The sequence below is a fragment of the Dromiciops gliroides genome, chromosome 1, assembly GCF_019393635.1.
Source record: "Dromiciops gliroides isolate mDroGli1 chromosome 1, mDroGli1.pri, whole genome shotgun sequence".
Taxonomy (NCBI): domain Eukaryota; kingdom Metazoa; phylum Chordata; class Mammalia; order Microbiotheria; family Microbiotheriidae; genus Dromiciops; species Dromiciops gliroides.
Window position 1 is genome coordinate 259,256,135 of NC_057861.1, and position 21,022 is coordinate 259,277,156.

Here is a 21,022-nt window from a genome sequence, read left to right on the forward strand (position 1 = left end):
CCTTCCAGGCACAATGAAGGACCTTATGTGTATAAGCAAGTTTTTTTTTTCCAGAATAAACATTGTATGAGAATATATTATATTCTCCATGCAAATTACAAATCACATGGCACTTTAGGTTTATGTTGCACTTGAGAATCACTTGCCTGCAGTTGGCAGATTCTGCACAGCCTCAACCTCTGATTTTCCTATGTTCCTTTAAACAACATTCTATCAGTGTCCTAGTGGGTTTATAGGGGTTAAGGCCGTTCATCCCAAAAGAATTGCCAGTAGTATGCACCTCTATCCAGGCCCTTGACCTCTATGCACCTTGGAAAAGATCCCAAGAGGATATGAAGAAAACACAGAAGATTCATCATAATGGCATAAAAGGATTATTAAATTGGAGAAAAGCGGGAGCCTTACCTGCTATTAAAGAGAATTTAGTCTATGCTTAGGTTAATCCTTTTACTGGAGATCAGTAGACACCCACAGAGAAGAAGCACAAAATTCCCTTTCAAATAACCATTACTTAACACAACATGCTAATTCCATATGTTGATATCATATTAGACTAATCTGCTTTGCAGTATTTAAGGTCTTTAAACCATTAAAATATCAATTTTATAGCATTTCAATGCACAAAATCATAAAAACACAAAATAATCAATGTATTCATACTATGACTTTGTCTACATACTTCAACTAAATGAACCAAAATACAATTGATTAGGTCTTTCAAGCAGTTATGATATATAATTGCCAAACAATCAATGGATTTCACAAAGAAGCAACAAGTTGTTATTAATGTGGTCATGTTATAAGCCACTCATTTTAACAGCCTAATGCAGTTAACAAGGAGGTGATCAAATTATCATGTGGTAATGAACTTGGAGACTTAGTTAATTTTGATGGTCGTATGTGAAGTTTAGAATTCATGGAAATAACATGATTACAAAAAAAAAATAGCTGTGTGTCTAAGTGCACACAGTTTGAAATGTTGAGAAAGGCAGTCCCAGTTCCTCCATTGATCCACTGTATGATACAACAGAAAAGCACTTTTCTCTGACTCTAAGTTTTCTTGTAAGTAAAATGAATGTTTCCAAATAGATGTTCTAGAAAGTCCCTTCTAACTCATATGTTCTCTGTATTTTTAGTAATTATGAAAATTATGTTTTATAATTAGCTTGCAGAGAGCTGGTTTGGAGACTTTCTTTCAGCAACAGAACAATACCTTAACAATATAGCCAGAATATATTTAGATTATTTTTTTCTATATTTCAGTTCTATTATTTGAAAGTTACCACCAAACCTTAGCTTTTTGGTAGGCAGGATGTATCTCACTCATATGAGTGAGATAATTTTCATTTTTAAGTAAGCCAAGTTTCTATAGATAACATTTGGATGACCTTAATATATGAAGGACTTTCCAAGCAAAATGTGGATCACTTATTATTTTAGTTGGGAGCATGCTGGGAAAGGATTAAACATTTTAGGAATGAAGAGATGTTTTCCTGACACTCCACATACCATTTCATCTATTTATAATCTTACTAAATCTTTGAGAACAAGTTTTGCCTAAAATACAGTCTCATATTTATTTTTATATAGTTATGAATAATAATAATGATACAATTTTGAAGGCATGTCCTGGATTTTATTCATTTAGAAGTGAAAAGAAGTTGAGCTATTTCCCTGAGTGTTCTTTTGTGCCTGATGCAGAACTACAACATGGAAAGTTTATATATTCGATGATCTGTCCAAAATAATTTATTTTAAAGTTTTCCTTCTGCACACAAGAAATACTATTCCTCTACATTAATGGCTCTAGTCTCATGCTTCGCACTATTTACAACACACAAGGATTTGTGGTTCTTTACATATCAATGTGTTTCAGAAAAAAGTTGAGTGAAATTCAAGTTTTGTAAATCAATAAACATACTAATAGAGCTCCCTATTTAAAAGAAGGCTCTCATGACTCCCTTTGTAAAATGAAGAATTATTTTTAATGCAAATAATAACCTCTATATTAATTGCTGGAATGTCAAATTAAAAAAAAATAATATCCAGGCACATGTGTATTTGAAAACTTTGAATTCCTCAGAAATATCTATATGGCTTTGCAAATGAAATGAGGGAAGCTCTTTAAGAACTCTCATTTCTTGGATCTATTCAGTTTTACTTTTCCTGAGAAATATATAATTATCTAGCCCCCTGAGAGCTGTTAACAGAATATTCCCTTTCCTTTCTGTACCTTTGCTCAAGATTGTTCCTTCTGCCTCACTATTCTTGCCTTTTGAAATTATATCCTGCTATTAAAGGTCCAGCTTAAATGCTATGTCTCCATAAATTTTCTTTTTCTTTTTTTCATTTCCTCCGGCTGGTAGAAAACTTTCCCTTCTCTGTGTTCACATAATAATTTTTTTTTGAGAAACAGCATGGCATAGTGCATAGAAAGATGGCCTTGTATCCAGGAAGACTTTAGTTCAAGTCCAGATTTTAACACCTACTGACTATATGACCTTGGGTGAGTCACTGAGTTTCTCAATACTATAGGTAACTCTAAGACCCTTAATTACAGTGAAGGCACCAACCTTCATTTGTTGAGGATATTTCCTCAACTGGAAATTCCATATATTGGTAAAATTACACATCAGTCCTCATCCCACATAGCACTTTTGACATTCTAATTTCAACTGCATATTCACTTAGGGATAAGGAGACATGTACAGGAGAAAGGACACTGGCCTGGAGACAGAGGACCTGGGTTTATATCTTAGCTATGGTCATCACTATCATTGTAACTATGGACAAGTCACTTGACTTCCCTCAACCTCAATGACCAAATCTGTAAAATAAAGGGGTTGACTCAAGGGTCACTGTGATTATTCAGTTTTCCATCATTCATGTTTTATTCATCTTTATAGCCACACTCCATAGCATTTACAACAGTGCCTTTCACACAGTAGGCGCTCAATAAATCCTGTGTTTTCCTAGCACTCACTGTATTATTTTGAAGCAATCTAATTCTTTCATGGAGTTATCAATATCCAAAGATTTACAAACTAAAGAAGTAGTAGAATAGATCTCTCCAAAAGAGGGGTTCTTAACCATTTTTTGCAATAGAATCTTGTGGCAGTCTGGTGAAGTGAATGAACCTCTTCTCTAAATAATGGTTTATTGTTTGCATTCATAATTGAACTATTATTATATACTATTCTTATAAATGAAGGAAATGCAATATTTTAGTTAGAAGTAATTGAAAATAAAGATCTAATTTTTTCCCACCCAAATATAAAGAACCCTTGAAATATAACAACAGACTCCTTAGGATTCCATGGACCCCAAATTAAAAACCTTTCAGATTTATTTTAAAAGGCTCTTGAATTATGGGAACTGTTGTATGCTGGGGAATTCAGAACTTAGAGGAAAATCCTAATCATATTGTAGGTCATGTCCAATTGATCACAAGTCTGATCCCGAACAAGTAGGGAGCTCATCTGATTAGGCTTTCAAGCTCACCAAGACAGCAGTGTATCTGAACTTTAAAATAAAAGATATTCACCCATTCCTGTTTACATAAGTTAAATTTAAGAAAACACAATTGTTTTGACTTTATATCTGATTAGTGAAAAGTGTAAAGGGTTATCTAACTTTCTGAGAATAGTAACTTGTAGGAATATTTAATGGTATTATGAAGATTTTTAAATACGATTTTATGACCTTATTTACTTTTTCATTTTTCAGATGAGAAAATTGTAGAATATATTCAATGTGGTTTAAGGCTTAAACTAGTCTGATTTTTTAAAAAATCAGCATGCATTCATATCAAAATGTGAATGTAAGTTTTTAATCCCAATAGTGTGAACTGAATGAGAAGAGTCTTAACTTCCTATTATGAGCTCCAGTAAAAGGAAACATTTGTTAAAGTTCCTCTGGGAAATCATCCAATTTTTCATTGTCCATGCAGAGGGGACAGCATACTCCTTTCACCGTTTGTGGGTTGAGGCACTCTGCTGGTTGGCAGGTCTCCACGGTACATGTCACCTGACCACTCTGAAAGGTAATATTTAAATATTACTTCTATGCTTCGTGATATGAAAAAACCTAGAGAAATGTAGACCAATTCCTCTTTTTATATAAATAAGCATTTTATAGCATTATATCGTCTCCACATTTCCCCACTCATCCACTACAGCTACAATCAAAATAAACCAGGGCATAATATTATAGGTGAAACAGTAACTATGTTCACTGTAACTTTGTCAAGTCTTTGGAACCCTTTGAATGAACTACATATTATAAATTATTAAATGGAAAACTGGCACCTCTCATCAAAAAGCAAGACTACATTTTCCAGAAGGAAAATCAATCAACAATTAATTGGTTACATGCTTTGAAAAATTTCTAATGACCGCAAATTTTTCATATAAACATAGATGTGGATACTATTGCTTCAACTACCTCCCCATGCAATACTAAATGGGGATAATAATAATAATTATTATTATTATTATCATCATTAATTTATTTATTTATTATAGAAAACACATATAGTGCTTTAAGGTTTACAAAGTGCTTTGTGTATATTATCTCACTTGAACCTCATCTTACTTTTATTCCCATTTTATAGATGTAGAAACTGAAGGTGAAAGTTTTGACTGACTTTCCCTAGGTGACACAGATATTAAATATTTGAAGTCAGGTCTTCCTGCCTCAAAATGCAACCTGACTGCCTACGGTAGGGAGGGAACAGAACAATGGAGGTACAGAATGTAAAACATTTTTGGAACACTTTTAGCATCCTGCAATATCTTGAAGGAGGTGTATGGATGTATGGACAGGCAGGAAAATTGTTCTTCATTAAACATATGGGCAGAATGACTTTCTTTGTAGTCTCTCTGGTATGAGGTTCCTCCTCAAAATAAGTTCTGGTTATGAGGTAACTAAGTCACAGATCCAGCAGCTAGACAGTAATGCGAGGCAAGTATGTCATTTCCCTAGTGCTCATCACTAGGGGAATTACAACAGTGTTTTGCTTTATTTACTTTAAAGCAATTTAACAAAATGTCTTTGAAGACTGACAAGTAGAGATGTCATTTGAAGGCAGGGTTCTCTAATGTCAAAAAGAATCATGCAAGATATAGTCCCTGCAAGTGCATAGTTTTAAGAAAATCAAACTCATTATAAAAGCAAAATATTTGCATAGTATTGTATTTGCTTGTATCTTGATCATTTCTCTTCTTGTATTAGGGAAGCCTGTTATAACAAATTTTGCGAATGTATTTTTCTGCAGAATATTCTTTTTTTTTTCTTTGGTGAGGCAATGAGGGTTAAGTGACTTCCCCAGGATCACACAGCTAGTAAGTAAGTGTCAAGTGCCTGAGGCCAGATTTGAGCTCAGGTCTTTCTGAATCCAGGGCCGGTGCTTTATCCACTGTGCCACCTAGCTGCCCCTCTGCAGAATATTCTTGCTATCATTTTGAGTAGTTGCTTATCCCTAGATATCTTTCCCCTCAATCAGGGCCTATGACAAAATGCAATCATAAATTATTAATAATTGGATCATTTTGTAAATTGATTTAATCAAATAAATACTGTGATATAAATTCACTTTAAAAGCAATTTGTCTAGTAACCTCAAATTCATTTGAGTGGACTCCATTAATTCTGCTTTCCATATGTTTACTGAATAAGGAGATTTAAAATTTAACTGTAGGCAGTCTGTAATTTTTTTTTCAAAGTGTAAAATTAAAACTACTAGTACAACAAGAAAGCGAATTAAGGTGGTTTATGGGAACAGGAAGAAAGCGGTTCCACTAATAGATATAAGGAATACATTGATTTCTCTCACATGATGGAGCTTAAACTATCCCTCATAACACATTGCAAGTGTTCAGAATGTAGCATGAAATGGGAAACGGGAAGATGAATGGGAAGAAGGAGGCAATGGGAGACAGAGAGGGAGAAAAAGAAGGGGGAAAGGAAGAGGTATCTACAATAAGTTTGTGTCATCAGACACAATATTACAATCAAAGTTTCCAGGAACCTAACATTAATTCTCTCATCTTCCAAAACCAGAGTCTACATGCATTAAAGAGAAAAAAAAAATCACTGGACACTAGACAGAATTATGCAAAGAGTAATCTTGTCTTCAAGCAATAAGCACTTACCCTTTTGGTTCACTACAATAATAGGAAAGTCATTGATCACCACAAACTTAGGCTGACCCTCAAGAGTATCCATGAAATCTGCTTCACAAAGGAACAGAGTTTCAAGAAATTCTTCATAGTGCTTCAACAAGCAGGAAACCCAAAGGAAAATACAGGGAGGGTGATGAAAGAACTTAGAGTCCAAAGTACCTTACAAATACAGCTAATGCAGTCTTCTTTCATCCAGTGTTCATTGTCCCTCCTATGGATTCTATTATCATCCATGCATCCTTCTTGCCTCAGGCGAGCCTCCAGCTTGTTTATCTGAATAAGGAAGTGGAAGCAAAGGAGGCAAAAATTGGAATTGAGAGAAAATAAGGCAATGAATAACATGGTTTAATAAAATACTACACTCTGTAAGCACAAGCCTAGGAGGCATAAGAAATTTCAAAGCTACATCTCATTTTTCTTTAACACTTTCATTCCAAAGTTAATGAACCAGAATCTCCACATATCTATATTCCTAAACAGAAGCTCAATTTTCCCATATATCTCTGTAAGGAGAAAGAGTTACTGTAAATTCTAAAGGTGCCAGATTTACAACAAAGCAGCAATGAAAGCAAAGGTCCCATTCCTATTCTATAGTGGTGGTAGTAGCAGCAGGAGACCAACTACAACAACAAACACTAGACAAAAAAACAAAGAAATGTTACTGAAATGCATACAATAATACATTTGAGGGGTTGTTCACAAGATATTGTCCCACCATATGGGAAATACCTATTGCCCTACAGACCACTTGCTTCCTTGGAAAGTCAAAAATGTTCACAGATGTAGCTGCATTTAATAGTAAAAAACAAATTTAACTGCATCTTTTACAAATAGTTTAGACTTAAAAGCCTCACAGCATCAAGCTGGCATCTAGAACTTATGAAAAATTAATATGTCGTCCCTTGGGGAAAAGCCACCTTTCTGTCAATAAATTTTTTTCATACTTTTACAAGGCGATGAATGGATCTGATGATATTTTTAAAATATGAAAAATATTTATTTTAATGAAATGATTTAGTCTATCAACTATTAAAAATCTAAGAGTTCAGAACCTTTTTATGGAGACAGATATGCTTAGAATGGCTGCGAAATTTGCTCCAACCCCTCTCCAAGTTTCTAAAACCTCCTAGAGGTATGTTTGAGAATGAAGGTAATTTTCATATCCTGGGGCCAGTGAGGGGAAAAGATGATGGTGGAAATTGGAAAAGTGGGTAAAAGAATGAAAGGGTGGTCAGTCTTTCCCCTCTGCCCTAAGGACAAAGGGAGATGCTGGCTATGTGTGTGTGTGTGAGAGGGAGAGAGAGAGCAGACAGAAGGATTATGCACAGAGGGCATAAATATAAATTGTCTTTGATGTGATGAGAAAGAAAATTAAGGTATTGAAAAGTAGTGTATGGGGAGAAGAGGAAAGGGGAGGTGGAATGGGGTCAATTACATCATATGAAGAGGTGAAAAAACCTATTACAATAGAGGGAAATTAGGGAGGGGAGAACATTGTCTCAAACTTACTCTCACTAGATTTGATTCAAAGAGGGAAGAACATATACATTCATTTAGATAAAGAAATTTACCATGTTCTTTAGGGAAGTAAAAGGGAAAGGGGAAAAGGGAGTGCTAATAGAAGGTAGGACAGAAGCAGGAAAGAAAAGGGTAAAGAAAAGGGAGGGGGCTGATAAAAAGGAGGGCACATTGTGGGAGGCAGGCTTAAGATGCAAAACGTTTGTGAGGAGGAATAGGGTGCAAGAAGAGGGGGAAAGTACAAAGGGGGTAAATAGAAATAAGGGAAATAGATAGTAATAATAACTGTGAATGTGAATGGGATGACCTCTGCCATAAAATGGAAGCAAATTGCAGATTGGATTAAAAACTAGAATCCTATAATATGCTGTTTACAGGAAACACATTTGAAGCAGAGAGATACATACAGAGTAAAGGTAAAAGGCTGGAGCAGAATATATTATGCTTCAGCTAAAGGAAAAAAAGCAGGGGTAGAAATCCTTATCTCAGACAAAGCAAAGGCAAAAATAGATCTAATTAAAAGAGATAAGGAAGGAATCTACTTCTTGCTAAAAGGTACTATAGAAAATGAAGAAATATTAATACTAAACATGTATGCACCAAGTGGTATAGCATCCAAATTCTTTGAGGAGAAGTTCAATGAGTTAAAAGAGGAAATAGACAGCAAAACTATACTAGTGGGAGATCTGAATATTCCCCCCTCAGAATAAGATAAATCTAGCCACAAAATAAATAAGAAAGAAGTTAAAGAAGTGAATAGAATGTTAGAAGAGTTAGATATGATAGATGTCTGGAGAAAATTGGGGCAATAGAAAGGAAGAGATAGAGTATATCATGAAATGCAAAATGGATGATTTTGAATACATTAAATTTAAAAGTTTTTGTACAAATAGAAGCAATGTATCCAAAATTAGAGGGGAGGCAAAAAGCTCAGAAACAAATTTTTATAGCTAGTACTTCTGATAAAGGCCTCATTTCTAAAATATATAGGGAACTAAGTCAAATTTATAAGAACCCAAGTCATTCTCCAATTGAGAAATGGTCAAAGGATATGAACAGGCAATTTTCTGATCAAGAAATCAGGGGCAGCTAGGTGGCACAGTGGATAGAGCACCGGCCCCGGAGTCAGGAGTACCTGAGTTCAAATCCGGCCTCAGACTCTTAACACTTAACTAGCTGTGTGACCCTGGGCAAGTCACTTAACCCCAATTGCCTCACTAAAACAAAACAAACAAAAACAAAAAAAAAAAGAAATCAAAGCTATCTGTTGCCATATGAAAATTTCTCTATATCACTATTGATGAGAGAAATGCAAATTAAAACAACTCTGAGGTACCACCTGACACCTATCAGATTGGCTAAAATGAGAAAAAAGGAAAATAATAAATGTTGGAGAAGCTGTGGAAAAATTGGAACACTAATGCATTGTTGGTGGAGATGTGAACTGATCCAATCATTCTGGAGAGCAATTTGGAACTATGACCAAAGGGCTATAAAGCTGTGAATATCCTTTGACCCAGCAATACCACTATTGGGTCTTTTTCCCAAAGAGATCATAGAAAAGGGAAAATGACCCACATGTACAAAAATATTTATAGCCACTCTTTTTCTGGTGCCAAGGAATTGGAAAGTGAGTTGCTGCCCATCAACTGGGGAATGGCTAAACAATTTGTGGTATATGAATGTAATGGAATTCTATTGTGCTGTAAGATATGATGAGCAGGTGGATTTCTGAGAAACCTGAAAAGACTAGCATGAACTGATGATGAGTGAGATGAGCAGAACCAGGAGACCATTATACACAGTATCATCAACATTATGTGTTTATTGCCTGTGATAGACTTGATTCTTCCCATCAATACAAGATAGCTCCAAAGGACTCATGATGGAAAATGCTCTCCAAATCTAGAAAAAAAAAGTGAACTGTGCAATATTGGATGAAGATTGAACCATACTATTTCTTTTGTTTTTGGTGCTGTTGTTTTTCTTTTTTGAGGTTTTTCCTTTTTGCTCTGATTCTTCTCTTATAACATGACTAATGCAGAAATATGTTTAATGTTATCATACATATATAAGTTATATCAGATTAATTGATGTCTTGTGGAGGGGTGAAGGGGGAGGGAGGGGAGGGAGGGAAAATATGAAACTAGAAATCTCATAAAAACAAATTTTGAAAACTATCTCTACATGTAACTAGAAAATTATAAAATACTTTTATAATTAAAAAAATAAAATCATTGCTTAAAAATTAGGATAGAGGGGGCAGCTACGTGGTGCAGTGGATAAAGCACCATCCCTGAATTCAGGAGGACCTGAGTTCAAATCCAGCCTCAGACACTTGACAATTACTAGCTTTGTGACCCTGGGCAAGTCACTTAAGCCTCATTGCCCGGCAAAAAAAAAAAAATAATTAGGATAGAGCAAATAGATGCTAATGACTTTATGAGAACTCAAGACACAATAAAACAAATCCAAATGGATAAAAAAAGAGGGCAATATAAAATATCCCCTTGGAAAAACAGCTGACATAGAAAATAGATGCAGGAGAAATAATCCGAAAATCATTGTACTACCTGAAAATGATAATTAAAAAAATAGCTTAGACATCATATTCTAAGAAATTGTCAGGGAAATTATTTTGCCCTGATATTCTAGAAGCAGAAGGTAAAATAGAAATTTAAGGAATCCATCAATCACTTCCTGAAAGAAATCCTAAAATGAAAACTTTTAGGAATATTATAGTCAAATTCCAGAGATCCCATGTCAAGGAAAAAATATTGCAAGCTGCTAAAACAAACAATTCAAATACTGTGGATCTACAGTCAGCATAACCCAAGATCTAGCAGCTTCGACATTAAAGGATCAGTGGGTATTGAATATGATATCCCAGAAGGCAAAGGAACTGTGATTACAAGCAAGATTCACCTACCCAGAAAAACTGACAATAATCTTTCAGGTGAAAAATGGGACTTCAATGAAAAAGAGGACTTTCAGGTACTTGTGATGTAAAGACCTGAACTGAATAGAAAAAATTACTTTAAAATCAAGTCCCTAGAGAAGCATAAAAAGGTAAACAGGAAAAAGAAACCATGAGAGATATTAAAAGATTATACTGTTTACATTCCTAGATGGGAAGATGCTACTTCTCACTCATAAGAACTTTCTCAGTATTAGGGCAGCTGAAAGGAATATACATAGACAGAGGGCACAGGTGTGAATTGCATATTAAGGGATGATATCTGCAAAGCATTTTTTTTGTTTATCCTTTTTTGTGGAGTAGGCAGGGTGGAATGGCTTATGTCTATGGCTGGATTTGGGCTCAGTGTCTCCTGGGTACAGGGCTGATTCTTTGTCCACTGTATTACCTAGCTGCCCCATGATGACATTTTTAAAATAAAATTCATCAGTGAGAGGAATGCACTGGAAGAAAGAGAAAGGGAGAGATTAAAGTAGCTCGCATAAAAGAAACAAGAAAAAGCTTATAGAGTGGAGGGGAAGATGGGGAAGGAGTGGAGGAGTGAGTGAGCCTTACTCTCATCAGAATTGTCTCAAAGGGGGAATAACATACACACTTAAATTGGGTTTATTTATATATCTTGACCTGTGGGAAAATGGGAGGGGAAGGAGATAAGGTGGGAAAGGTGAAGGAAGGGAGGACAGATTGGAGGATAGGGCAGTAAAAAGCTAAACACTTTTGAGGAGGGATAGGTTGAAAGAAGATAGAAAATAGAGTAAATATCAGGGGAGGGTATAGAATAGAAGGCAATACAGTTAGCAATAGTAACTGTGAAAGAAATAATGATGGGCAGCTAGGTAGCACAGTGGATAGAGCACTGGCCCTGGATTCAAATCTGGCCTGAGACACTTGACACTTAACTACCTGTGTGACCTTGGGCAAGTCACTTAACCCCAATTGCCTCACCCCCCAAAAAGAAAAAAAATGATGAGTAGGATGCTATTAGAAGGACTTATGAAAAATGAAATCCATCTACAGAGAAAGAACTGATAGTATCTGAATAAAGATTGAAGTATAATTTTGTTTCTTAGTTCCTCTTTCTAAAGTTATTTTGTCTGTTTTCTTTCACAACCTGCCTAATGTGGACATGTTTTGCATGAGTGTTCAGGTATAACTTATATTGAATTGTTTAATTTCTTAGGGTACGTAGGAAGGAAAAAAATTTGGAACACATAGATTTAAAAAGCAATGTGAAAAAAATTTATTTTTACATGTAATGGGAAAATTCTAAATAAAAGAGATGCAGAGAAAAAAAAAAGAAATGAGGGGTGGAGCAAAGCTGGTGCCATTTTAAACATTTCTGACTCCATGGCAAAGGTTCTTTACTCTCAGGTTTTTAAACTATTTGCATGTTATAAAAAGTTGATAAACTAAATCATTCCATTACATTTTTTCAAATTTAAAAAATATTACTTGATGCATTTGTTGTTCAGTTGTTTAGTCATATCTGGCTGGGACATCTAAGTGACACAGTGGATAGGGCACTGGTCCAAAAGTTGGGAGGACCTGAGCTCAAATCTGACCTCAGACATTTACTAGCTGTGTGAGCCTGGGCAAGTCACTTAACCTCAAATGCCTTAAACATCCTGGGCAATCTCCAGTCATCCAGATATGTATCTTGCCACTGGACCCAGATGGCTGTGGAGGTAAAAGTGAAGTTGGTGATCTTGTACAGCCCTCCTTCACTTAAATTCACTGCAAGTCATGACATCATCCTGATAGCATACTAATAACTGTCCATGGGTATTTCTTGACAAAGATACTGAAGTGGTTTGTCATTTCCTTCTCCAGTGGATTAGGGCAAACAGAGGTTAAGTGACTTACTCAGAGTCACACAGCTAGTAAGTATAGGAGACCAAATATGAACTCAGTTCTTCCTGTCTTCAGGCTCAGCATTCTATCCACTCACTAAGTCACCTAGCTGCTTCTAGATCCTTTTACCACCTTGAAAGAATATGAAATAATTTTATGGAAAGGTGAGTATTTTCAGTGTCCCTTCTATTAAATTCACTGCCAAAAAATTTAGAAATGTGTCAACAAGGCCTGAGGCCTATTGATCCAGGTGGCCTAAAAACTAACACTTCTCAAAAAGGTAGCAGCAGCATGCATGATGGTGAACGGAAATGGATAGCAACTAAGGAAATGTAGGCCAGTAGCAGCTTCCACAAGTGCCTTGTGGGGCACAGAAACAGTAGAATAACAATAAGGAAACTACTTGACTAAATATGAGTTCCTGGACCATGCTCAAGAGCTGGAGTAGAAGGAGCCATAATATAGAGGAATAACGTGAACTTTGTTTTTCACTGGTGTTCTGAGTACCATGGCCTGTGGAGATCTTAAATGGAGCCTACAGAAGGGTGAGGTTGTTGTGATCCCTAGGAACCTAAGTTCTTTAACCAATTGAAATGTCTGGGGAGGGTGCTCAACCAAATAGTCTCTCTCCTCATTTCAGCCTCCTGGCTTCATTCGACTCCCAAGCAAAATCCCACTTTCTGTTAGTATGTGACAGATGCAGATTTGACCCCAGGCCCTCCAACTCCAAAGACAGCATACAAGCCATGCTTACAACATAAAGTAATTGGAGATATCAAAGTGCAGCAGCAAGATCTTTGGTATCTGAGGTCAGAGGACTTGGATTCATACTCCACCAATGTTATATACTACCGGTTTGACTTGGATCAAGCCACTTAAGCTCCAAGGTAAAATGAGGGTATTGGGATGAGATGAACTCCAAGGGACCTTCCACTTCTAATTCCATGATTCTTTGATCCTAAATCTCCCAATTTGTCTTCCACTAACATATGGCTTACAAAAGAATTACTTGTTCAATATTTCAAAAGATCCATGATTTCATTCTCTCCTTGCCCTAACACAGATTGTAATCACTCTTTTCTTTATGCTTCTGTTCAAATAACATTTTATCACCTGGCCCATCTCCTTTTTTATAATCCTTTCCAGACATAATGAGGCTGGTCCTCACAAGATCATCATCCATCCCTTGGCCTGTACTTACTAGAAGACATTCCAGCTTGGTAGGTCTTTCCAAGTTTACATAGCTTTTTTTTTTTAGTGAGGCAATTGGGGTTAAGTGACTTGCCCAGGGTCACACAGCTAGTAAGTGTTAAGGATCTGAGGCCGGCTTTGAACTCAGGTACTCCTGACTCCAGGGCCAGTGCTCTATCCACTGCACCACCTAGCCGCCCCGTTTATATAGCTTTTGATCCAGGTTTCTATGACAGGTTGAGGAATCAAAATAAGACTTTCATTGAGAAGTAATGTAATGGAAAAACTCTTAAAACAACACCAATAACAAAAAATATCCATATGTACTGCCTGGACCAGGTGTGCATAGAGATCAGTACATTTGTAAAAGATATTGGTGTTTGGTTAGACTGTAAGCTCAATATACATCAAAATCGTATCATATGATAGCCCAAAATGTTAATGCAGTCTTAGGGTATATAGAGAGATTCCTATTGTACACAACTAAAAAGCTGGGTTCCACTGTACTATGCCCTGGTCATTAAAAAAAGAAAGAAAAAGAAAAGATAGACTCAGTCCCAATTGTCACATTTTAGAAAGTGTAATGATTGGAATGATGCTACCTACTAGAGACTTACTATAGGAAAGCTCCACCATGAGGAGAATGCCTCAGAGGGCAAGGCCATGTGGCTTTTCCTTGGCGTCAGGAAGTGACATTTGCTCATGGGTTCTGTCTATCAAGGCTACCAGCCAATCAATTTGAGGAGCCTCCTATTTTCTGGGAGGGGACAGGAAGGAGGAAAGAGGGCCTACACGGAGAGCTCCGTCTCTTTTTGGTTCCTGACTTGATGGTGGTGGTGGCGGCAGAGGACTTCACAGGAAATTTGAGGAAAGATAGGAATGCCAGGCTGTTGGAATTCCGTTCTCAATCTTTCTCTTTCTATCTTTCAATAAACCCTTAAAAACCTAAACTCGTTTTATCAGTGATTTTAGTCAGTTTCCCCCCAAACTGGGGGAACAGATTAGAACCCACATTTAGAATCTTAAATTACACAAAAGGATACTGAAAACCAAGAAAGCACCTTTAGAAAACCATCCAGGACAATGAAAGACCTCGAAGAGGAAATCATATAAGGAATAGTTGAAATAAACTGGGACATATAGCCTAGAGAAGAGAAGAATGTTGGGAAGGAAGTATGGAACAGAGGTGCATGATAGATGTCTTTTTAACTATCTTAACAACTTCCATGTGGGAGAAGGATAAACTCAAGAGAAGAAAGAAATAGAAGCAATAGATAGAAGATTTAAAAAGCCTTGATGTAAGAAAAAAAAGTCTAAACAATAAGAACAACCCAAAAGAGGGATTGGTTGCCTCAGTACATTTCTCTTCACTATAAGCCTTTGGGGAGATGCAAGAAAATAATTTGTTGGGTAAATTATGGAAGGAATTTTTTTAAGGTGCAGGAGAGACTAGATATTCTCTCAGAATAATGTTTTACAGGTTACCAAGTAAATTAATTATATTAAGATATAATTATAATTTTTTTTTCAGGGCAATGAGGGTTAAGTGACTTGGTCAGGGTCACATAGCTAGTAAGTGTCAAGTGTCTGAGGTCAGATTTGAACTCAGGTTCTCCTGAATCCAGGGCCAGTGCTTTACCCACTGTGCCATCTAGCTGCCCTAAAACAAATTTTAATTAAAAAACAACTTTCTCAGACATCAAATTAAGAAACCCTATTTCCAACTTGCAGATTCTGTGATTTTGTAAATCAAAATAATATCCCCACTAACCACTTTGGCCTTCAGTACTTTGAACATCTATTTCTGTTGGTGGAGATGATAATCACTCCCCAATGCAAACTGTGACCCTGCTCCATCTTAGTGAACAGTTGTCTTGAAATATAATAGAGTTCTTAGCAAGTCCAGCAGTAGTGGGATGATATATTCATTACTCTGCAGCCAATTTAGTAATAAGTCTAAACTTAGATGTTTTGTTTTGTTTTGTTTTCCTCAGAGGAAACCTATTCTGTCTTTCACAGGTTCAAAGCATTTCCAGCCCTACAACGTATATCAGAGTCTTCATTCTAATGGTATACCATACCATTCCAGAAATTGGCATCCACTTCATGTCATGATATATCACAAGAGGAGGTTTTAGTGAGATTTTTATTCCCTCAAAAAACTTTCCCAGGACAAGGCAACTTTCTCTATAAATACGTTACCAGGAATACTCTAAACAAATGGCAGTTTAAACCTACTGTAAGCATAATTTCACGTTGAAAAGAGTAGGTACTTGTTAGAGTATCACTAATGGCATAATAAGCAAGGTCAAGACTAACACAGTGGGGTTTATTTTTTTTGGAGGGGTAGTCAGGGGTAAATGACTTATCCAGTGTCTCACAACTTTCAACGGTCTGAGGTCAAATTTGAACTCAGGTCCTCCCTGACTCTAGAGCCAGTGCTGTGTCCACTGTGCCACCTAGCTTCCTCCACAGTGAAGTTTAGAAAAAAAAATAGAAGAGTGGTCACAGAAGCAGGTGAGAATGTACAGTTAAGTAACCACACTCTAATAAAGATCCCAGATTTTTCCATGTTTCTACTAGATTACACTCAGAGAGGCATTATATTATAAACTCTTAGGGGGTAAATGCAACATTGGGAAAACTGAAATTGAGAAATATAATGAACGGAAAAATCTTGAAGGTGTTGAGCTAAGTAATTATACAGGCAACTTTGTCCGTGAATTTTGACATTCTATTTAATTGATAATCCTTCACTTATTTTTTCTTCCTAAACATCTCATTATAGATTCATCAATGTGTGTGTGTTTTTTCCAACCTGCAACTTATAATTAATCCAAACACTAAGATGGTATGATTCATTTTTTTTCCTAATTTTCCACTACTCAGTTTTTCTTACTCATTGAACATATTTTCAATGCCAGGGTTATTCATAATGGAGTCTAATAAAACCCAGTTTCAAATGGTCTAAATATTTGTGACCATCACCGTGATTCTACAATAAACATTACATCAACAAGTGTTCCGTTGTTCCCACAGCCGGTTTAAAACTTCACAGAAAATTCAATTGGTTCATCTGATTCTACAATGATGACATAGTTAGAGGCCACAGAGAACTAACATTCAAATTAGTAAGAATGCTTATTTTTCATACTCTTACTCATAAAGTATGAATAAACACAATATAAACATGAAGTGAATCATTTTAGAAAATCCAATATGAAAAGTACTGTACACCCAAATATGGATTCAGGAGTCAGCATGCAATGTTGGAATGAATAATGGACAATTGCAAGTTAACTGTGAGTCATTTAATCTTGTTGGGACTTTTTTTTTTTGCCTGATAATTGAAGACGTAAAATTAGGTGATTTCTAAGTTCCCTCACAGTGCTTACCATGGTGTCTTGAATAAAGTAAGTATTTAATAAATATTTGCCAAATTCATGGAATCATAGAAACCCAGAGTTGTAAAGGAATTCATTCATCATCTATCCTGGACAGCCAACAAATATATGAGGAAATCTATGACATCTCTTACCTCAGTCTTGTGCAGAATGAACATTCTTGATTCTTTGATCCTTATGGCATAAGGTCCATTATTATTATGTTTACCTGTCTCAATTCAGCAAATATATACTAGTTATCTACTATATTCATAAAACTACTAGGAACGTAAAGGCAAAATGAAAAGCAAACAACAAGAAACTCAGTATTTGCAATTAAAGAGCAATGTCCAGAATAATGATGTTCAGAATTTAATACAATGCTAAATATATGGTCTATCCAAGGTAGAGTCCAGGAAGTATTACTCTCTTCAAATTGAGCACTTGAAGAACAAGACCACATTAGCTTTTTAAAAATTATCATGCCATATTATTGGTGAACATCAAAATTATTTTTGTTGTTTTTAATAGAAAAGGATAGATTTAGGGATAAGGAGAGGAACTGTGACTTGATTTGTATAGGGAACTTTCAGGGGAGGAAATACTATCTAACAAAATAGATGGGACCCATCTCCACAATGTAAGATTTTGAGGGAATTGCCTAGAGCTCTGAGAGATTAAGTGACTAGCCCAGGATCATAGAGCCAGAATATGTCACCCAGTCAGAGGCAGATTTGAACCCAAGTCTACATAGCTTTAAAGACAATTCTCTATCTGTTAGGATGGGTATCAGCAAACTCTGTCTTGAGGGACAAATCCAGTATGCAGCTTGTTTTTGCACCCTTAGAAATGGTTCCTAAATTTTCAAATTAGGCATTATTGCATTTTAAAATATAAAGAAGTATTCTTAGGTCACCAACCATACAAAAATGGTTGGAGTCTGATGGAATATTTGAAACCATTCTTTAGTCTATTCTGCTTTTTTTTTTAAATAGACAAAAAGGCACTTTTGAAAAGTAAGATTCAATAGATAGAACTGATGTTAAAGCAAGACAATTTAGTTTTTATTACTATTCAAATGCTACTGAATTTGGTCTTTCAAGTAACCTTTGACTTGAATAAGTAATCTGGGAGAAAATTTTAAAAAACTCTTGCATTTTTATTCCAGAAAGAATATCTAGCCTTGGAAGACTGACAAAAATCTGACAAAACATCAGAAATCATCATTTGAAAATGTTTTTCCTATTAATTGTTGATCTCACCCTATTTCTATTTTCAAACTAATTTCATCATAGGAAGGAAAATGTCTTTAAGGGCTTGGATAATGGTTACTTGTTGGGGGGTGAGGAGAGTTCTGAAATAGTTTCCCTATTAAAATCAAACATTATGACAGTGTTACATGCAAAGCATCAATCCTGAGATGACATCACTAAATAAAGAAATCATAAAAACTATTCATCAGAACCCTTGAATTTCATATCTGCTATGCTTGACAATAAATTGCAAATGAGTTGAGTCATATTGGCTGGCTATCCCTCTTGAAGTAGAAAGCTACAATGTGCCCAAATTTCCATTCTGGTGTCATTCTTCAAATATTCAAAGATTTTATTGCCACTTTATTAAGGGCATTTTTTCCTTGTGCCAGGGAATTTTTGTCATGTTCCTCTGGATATCAACCACTGAGAAACATGTTGACTTCATGAGTTAGACTATAATTATTGAGCCTTGTAAATTCAAAATCCCTTTGGTTGCATTTGTAAACAAGGTTTCCATGAAGATTTTTGAGCCCAATAACATTTTTAAATTCAGCATAAAAAACTGTTTCTTTCTTCTTCAATGCACCAGACAAAAATTAATAATTTCTCCAATTATCACTAGACCTAAGTCATGAAGACCTGAGTTTAAATAAATACTAGTTGTCTGGGCATGGGCAAATTGCTTAATCTCTTCTTGCCTTGGTTTCCCTATCTAGAAAATGGAGATAATAATAGCACCTACCTCCCAGGGTTGTTGGAAGCATCACACTTGTAAAGAGCCCTTTGCAAAATGCAAAGTGCTACATAGATACTAGCTATCTTCCTTAGGTATAATGATTGGACAGATTTACTGATTTACCCAGAAAAAAAATAGATGGCCTGATATATATTTTGCTATCATAATTTCATTGTGTTTATTTAAATACTTAGATCCATTTAATCTACTAGGTGTGTGAACACCATATTTGGGTAGATAATAGCACAATTATGCCTTCTCTTCCCTTGGGATTCTCACCTATATTCTTTGATGAAATCTTTATATAGTCTGGAAACCTTTCTCATATAATTGTAATATCTTAGTGACATCAGTGTAGGAGAGCCAATAGAGAGCATGCATCATATCCATCTGCGAACCTGAGATAACCCATTAGCAATCATAAAGAGAACCTAAGGTAGTAGAGGATTTGAATATTGGGAGCTTTACATGCAGGCTTTCTTCTTGAGGGAGCTACCTGAGGTTTCCTGAACATAGCATTCTATATCCCATTTAAATGTTTATAGGGATTGTCCCTTATGCCTTGAACATTTTTCTTCTTTACATTGGCTTTGCATAGAATATAAGCTTCCTTCACAGCTTGATTCAAGTGCTACCTCCTATCTACAGCCTTTCTAGACCTTCCCAGTTGTTACTGATAATTCTCTGCTTAAATGATCTTATATTAATTCATCTTTATGTGCAATATTCCCTCAGGAATGTATACAACTAGCTGGTATAGTAGATAAAACATGGATTTAAGAATCTTGAGTTGAAATCAACTTCAAAAATTTACTAGCTATGTGACCCTTGGAAAGTCTTTTAACCTCTCACAGTCTGTTTCTTCATCTGTAAATGGGGATATTAAGAGCACCTACCTGCCATGATTGTTGTGAGGATAAAATGATATAGTAAAGAACTTGGCAAACCTCAAAGTACTATATAAATGTAAGATATTTTTATTATTAAGATAAGGACTATTATATTTTTGTCTTTGAATTTCTATTGCCTACTATGGTGAATTTCAGACATAATAAATTAAAATGAATAAAATCTGTGTCTTGAGTATTTTTGTTGTCATCCTTCTAGAATTGGTTTTTGGATGAATAATGATGAATCGATGATGTCATTCTAAACTCTCTTTGGGCTTCTTTTCTCCAGAAATTATTTTCTCTTATTAAGTGACACTGCTTGCAATCTTCAATAATTCTCTCCAATAAGTTTGGTAAATGCTAAAGTATTGCCATGAGGAAGAGGCCAAAAAGAACCCCCTAACTGCCTAACATCACAAAAACTGGATCCCTTTGCTAAATAGAGATGTAGGAGCCAAGGACAACATCAGTTTATAACATGAGTTCACTTGTAAAATGCAGGATGACAGCAAATTATGAGCTCTATGGCCTCAAAAAATAATGAAAAGCAATTGAGGTAAAAAAAAAAAGCCAACAGTACATTTGCTGTGAGATCCTACTAAATTATATAGTCCCAAGAACATTTGAGTATGAAAATGGAAGGGAATCAATAAATAGATATGAAATAGAATAAATTATCTGATGTTTCTATAGTACCCCATCCTCATCAGCAATGGTTGAAACTACTACATTTACATCGTTCCACCACACTATGTCAGGAAGGGGCAACAACATTTAAAAACAAAAAATTGAGAAATAATGGTTTAAAATGAGCAAGCACACACAGATGAAATAATGTTAAAGTAATTTTATAGACTTCTAGAGACTTGTTTCCATGGTATTACAGAAAGGAAGATTCTCTCAAAATAGGAAAAGCATATTTTAAACTATTTCCAATCATAGGTGAGTGAGATAACAGCATACTACTCACCTATATGACTGCTCTAACACCTAAATGGATCTAGGGCCTCATTAATGTGGATATTCCTCCAGATATTCC

The 21,022-nt window shown here is 35.6% G+C and overlaps 1 protein-coding gene across 1 annotated transcript in view; it reads right to left on the reverse strand.

Moving 5' to 3' along the window:
* Positions 1-3,903: 3,903 nt before the first annotated feature.
* PXDNL (peroxidasin like) overlaps positions 3,904-21,022 on the reverse strand; it is a 574,279-nt gene continuing 557,160 nt past the window's right edge. The window contains exons 22-23 of the mRNA XM_043975169.1: positions 6,341-6,454; positions 3,904-4,035 (exon numbers count right to left, since the gene is read on the reverse strand). Of these exons, the coding sequence (XP_043831104.1) occupies positions 3,904-4,035; positions 6,341-6,454 (246 nt within the window). The remainder of the gene's footprint in view (positions 4,036-6,340; positions 6,455-21,022) is intronic.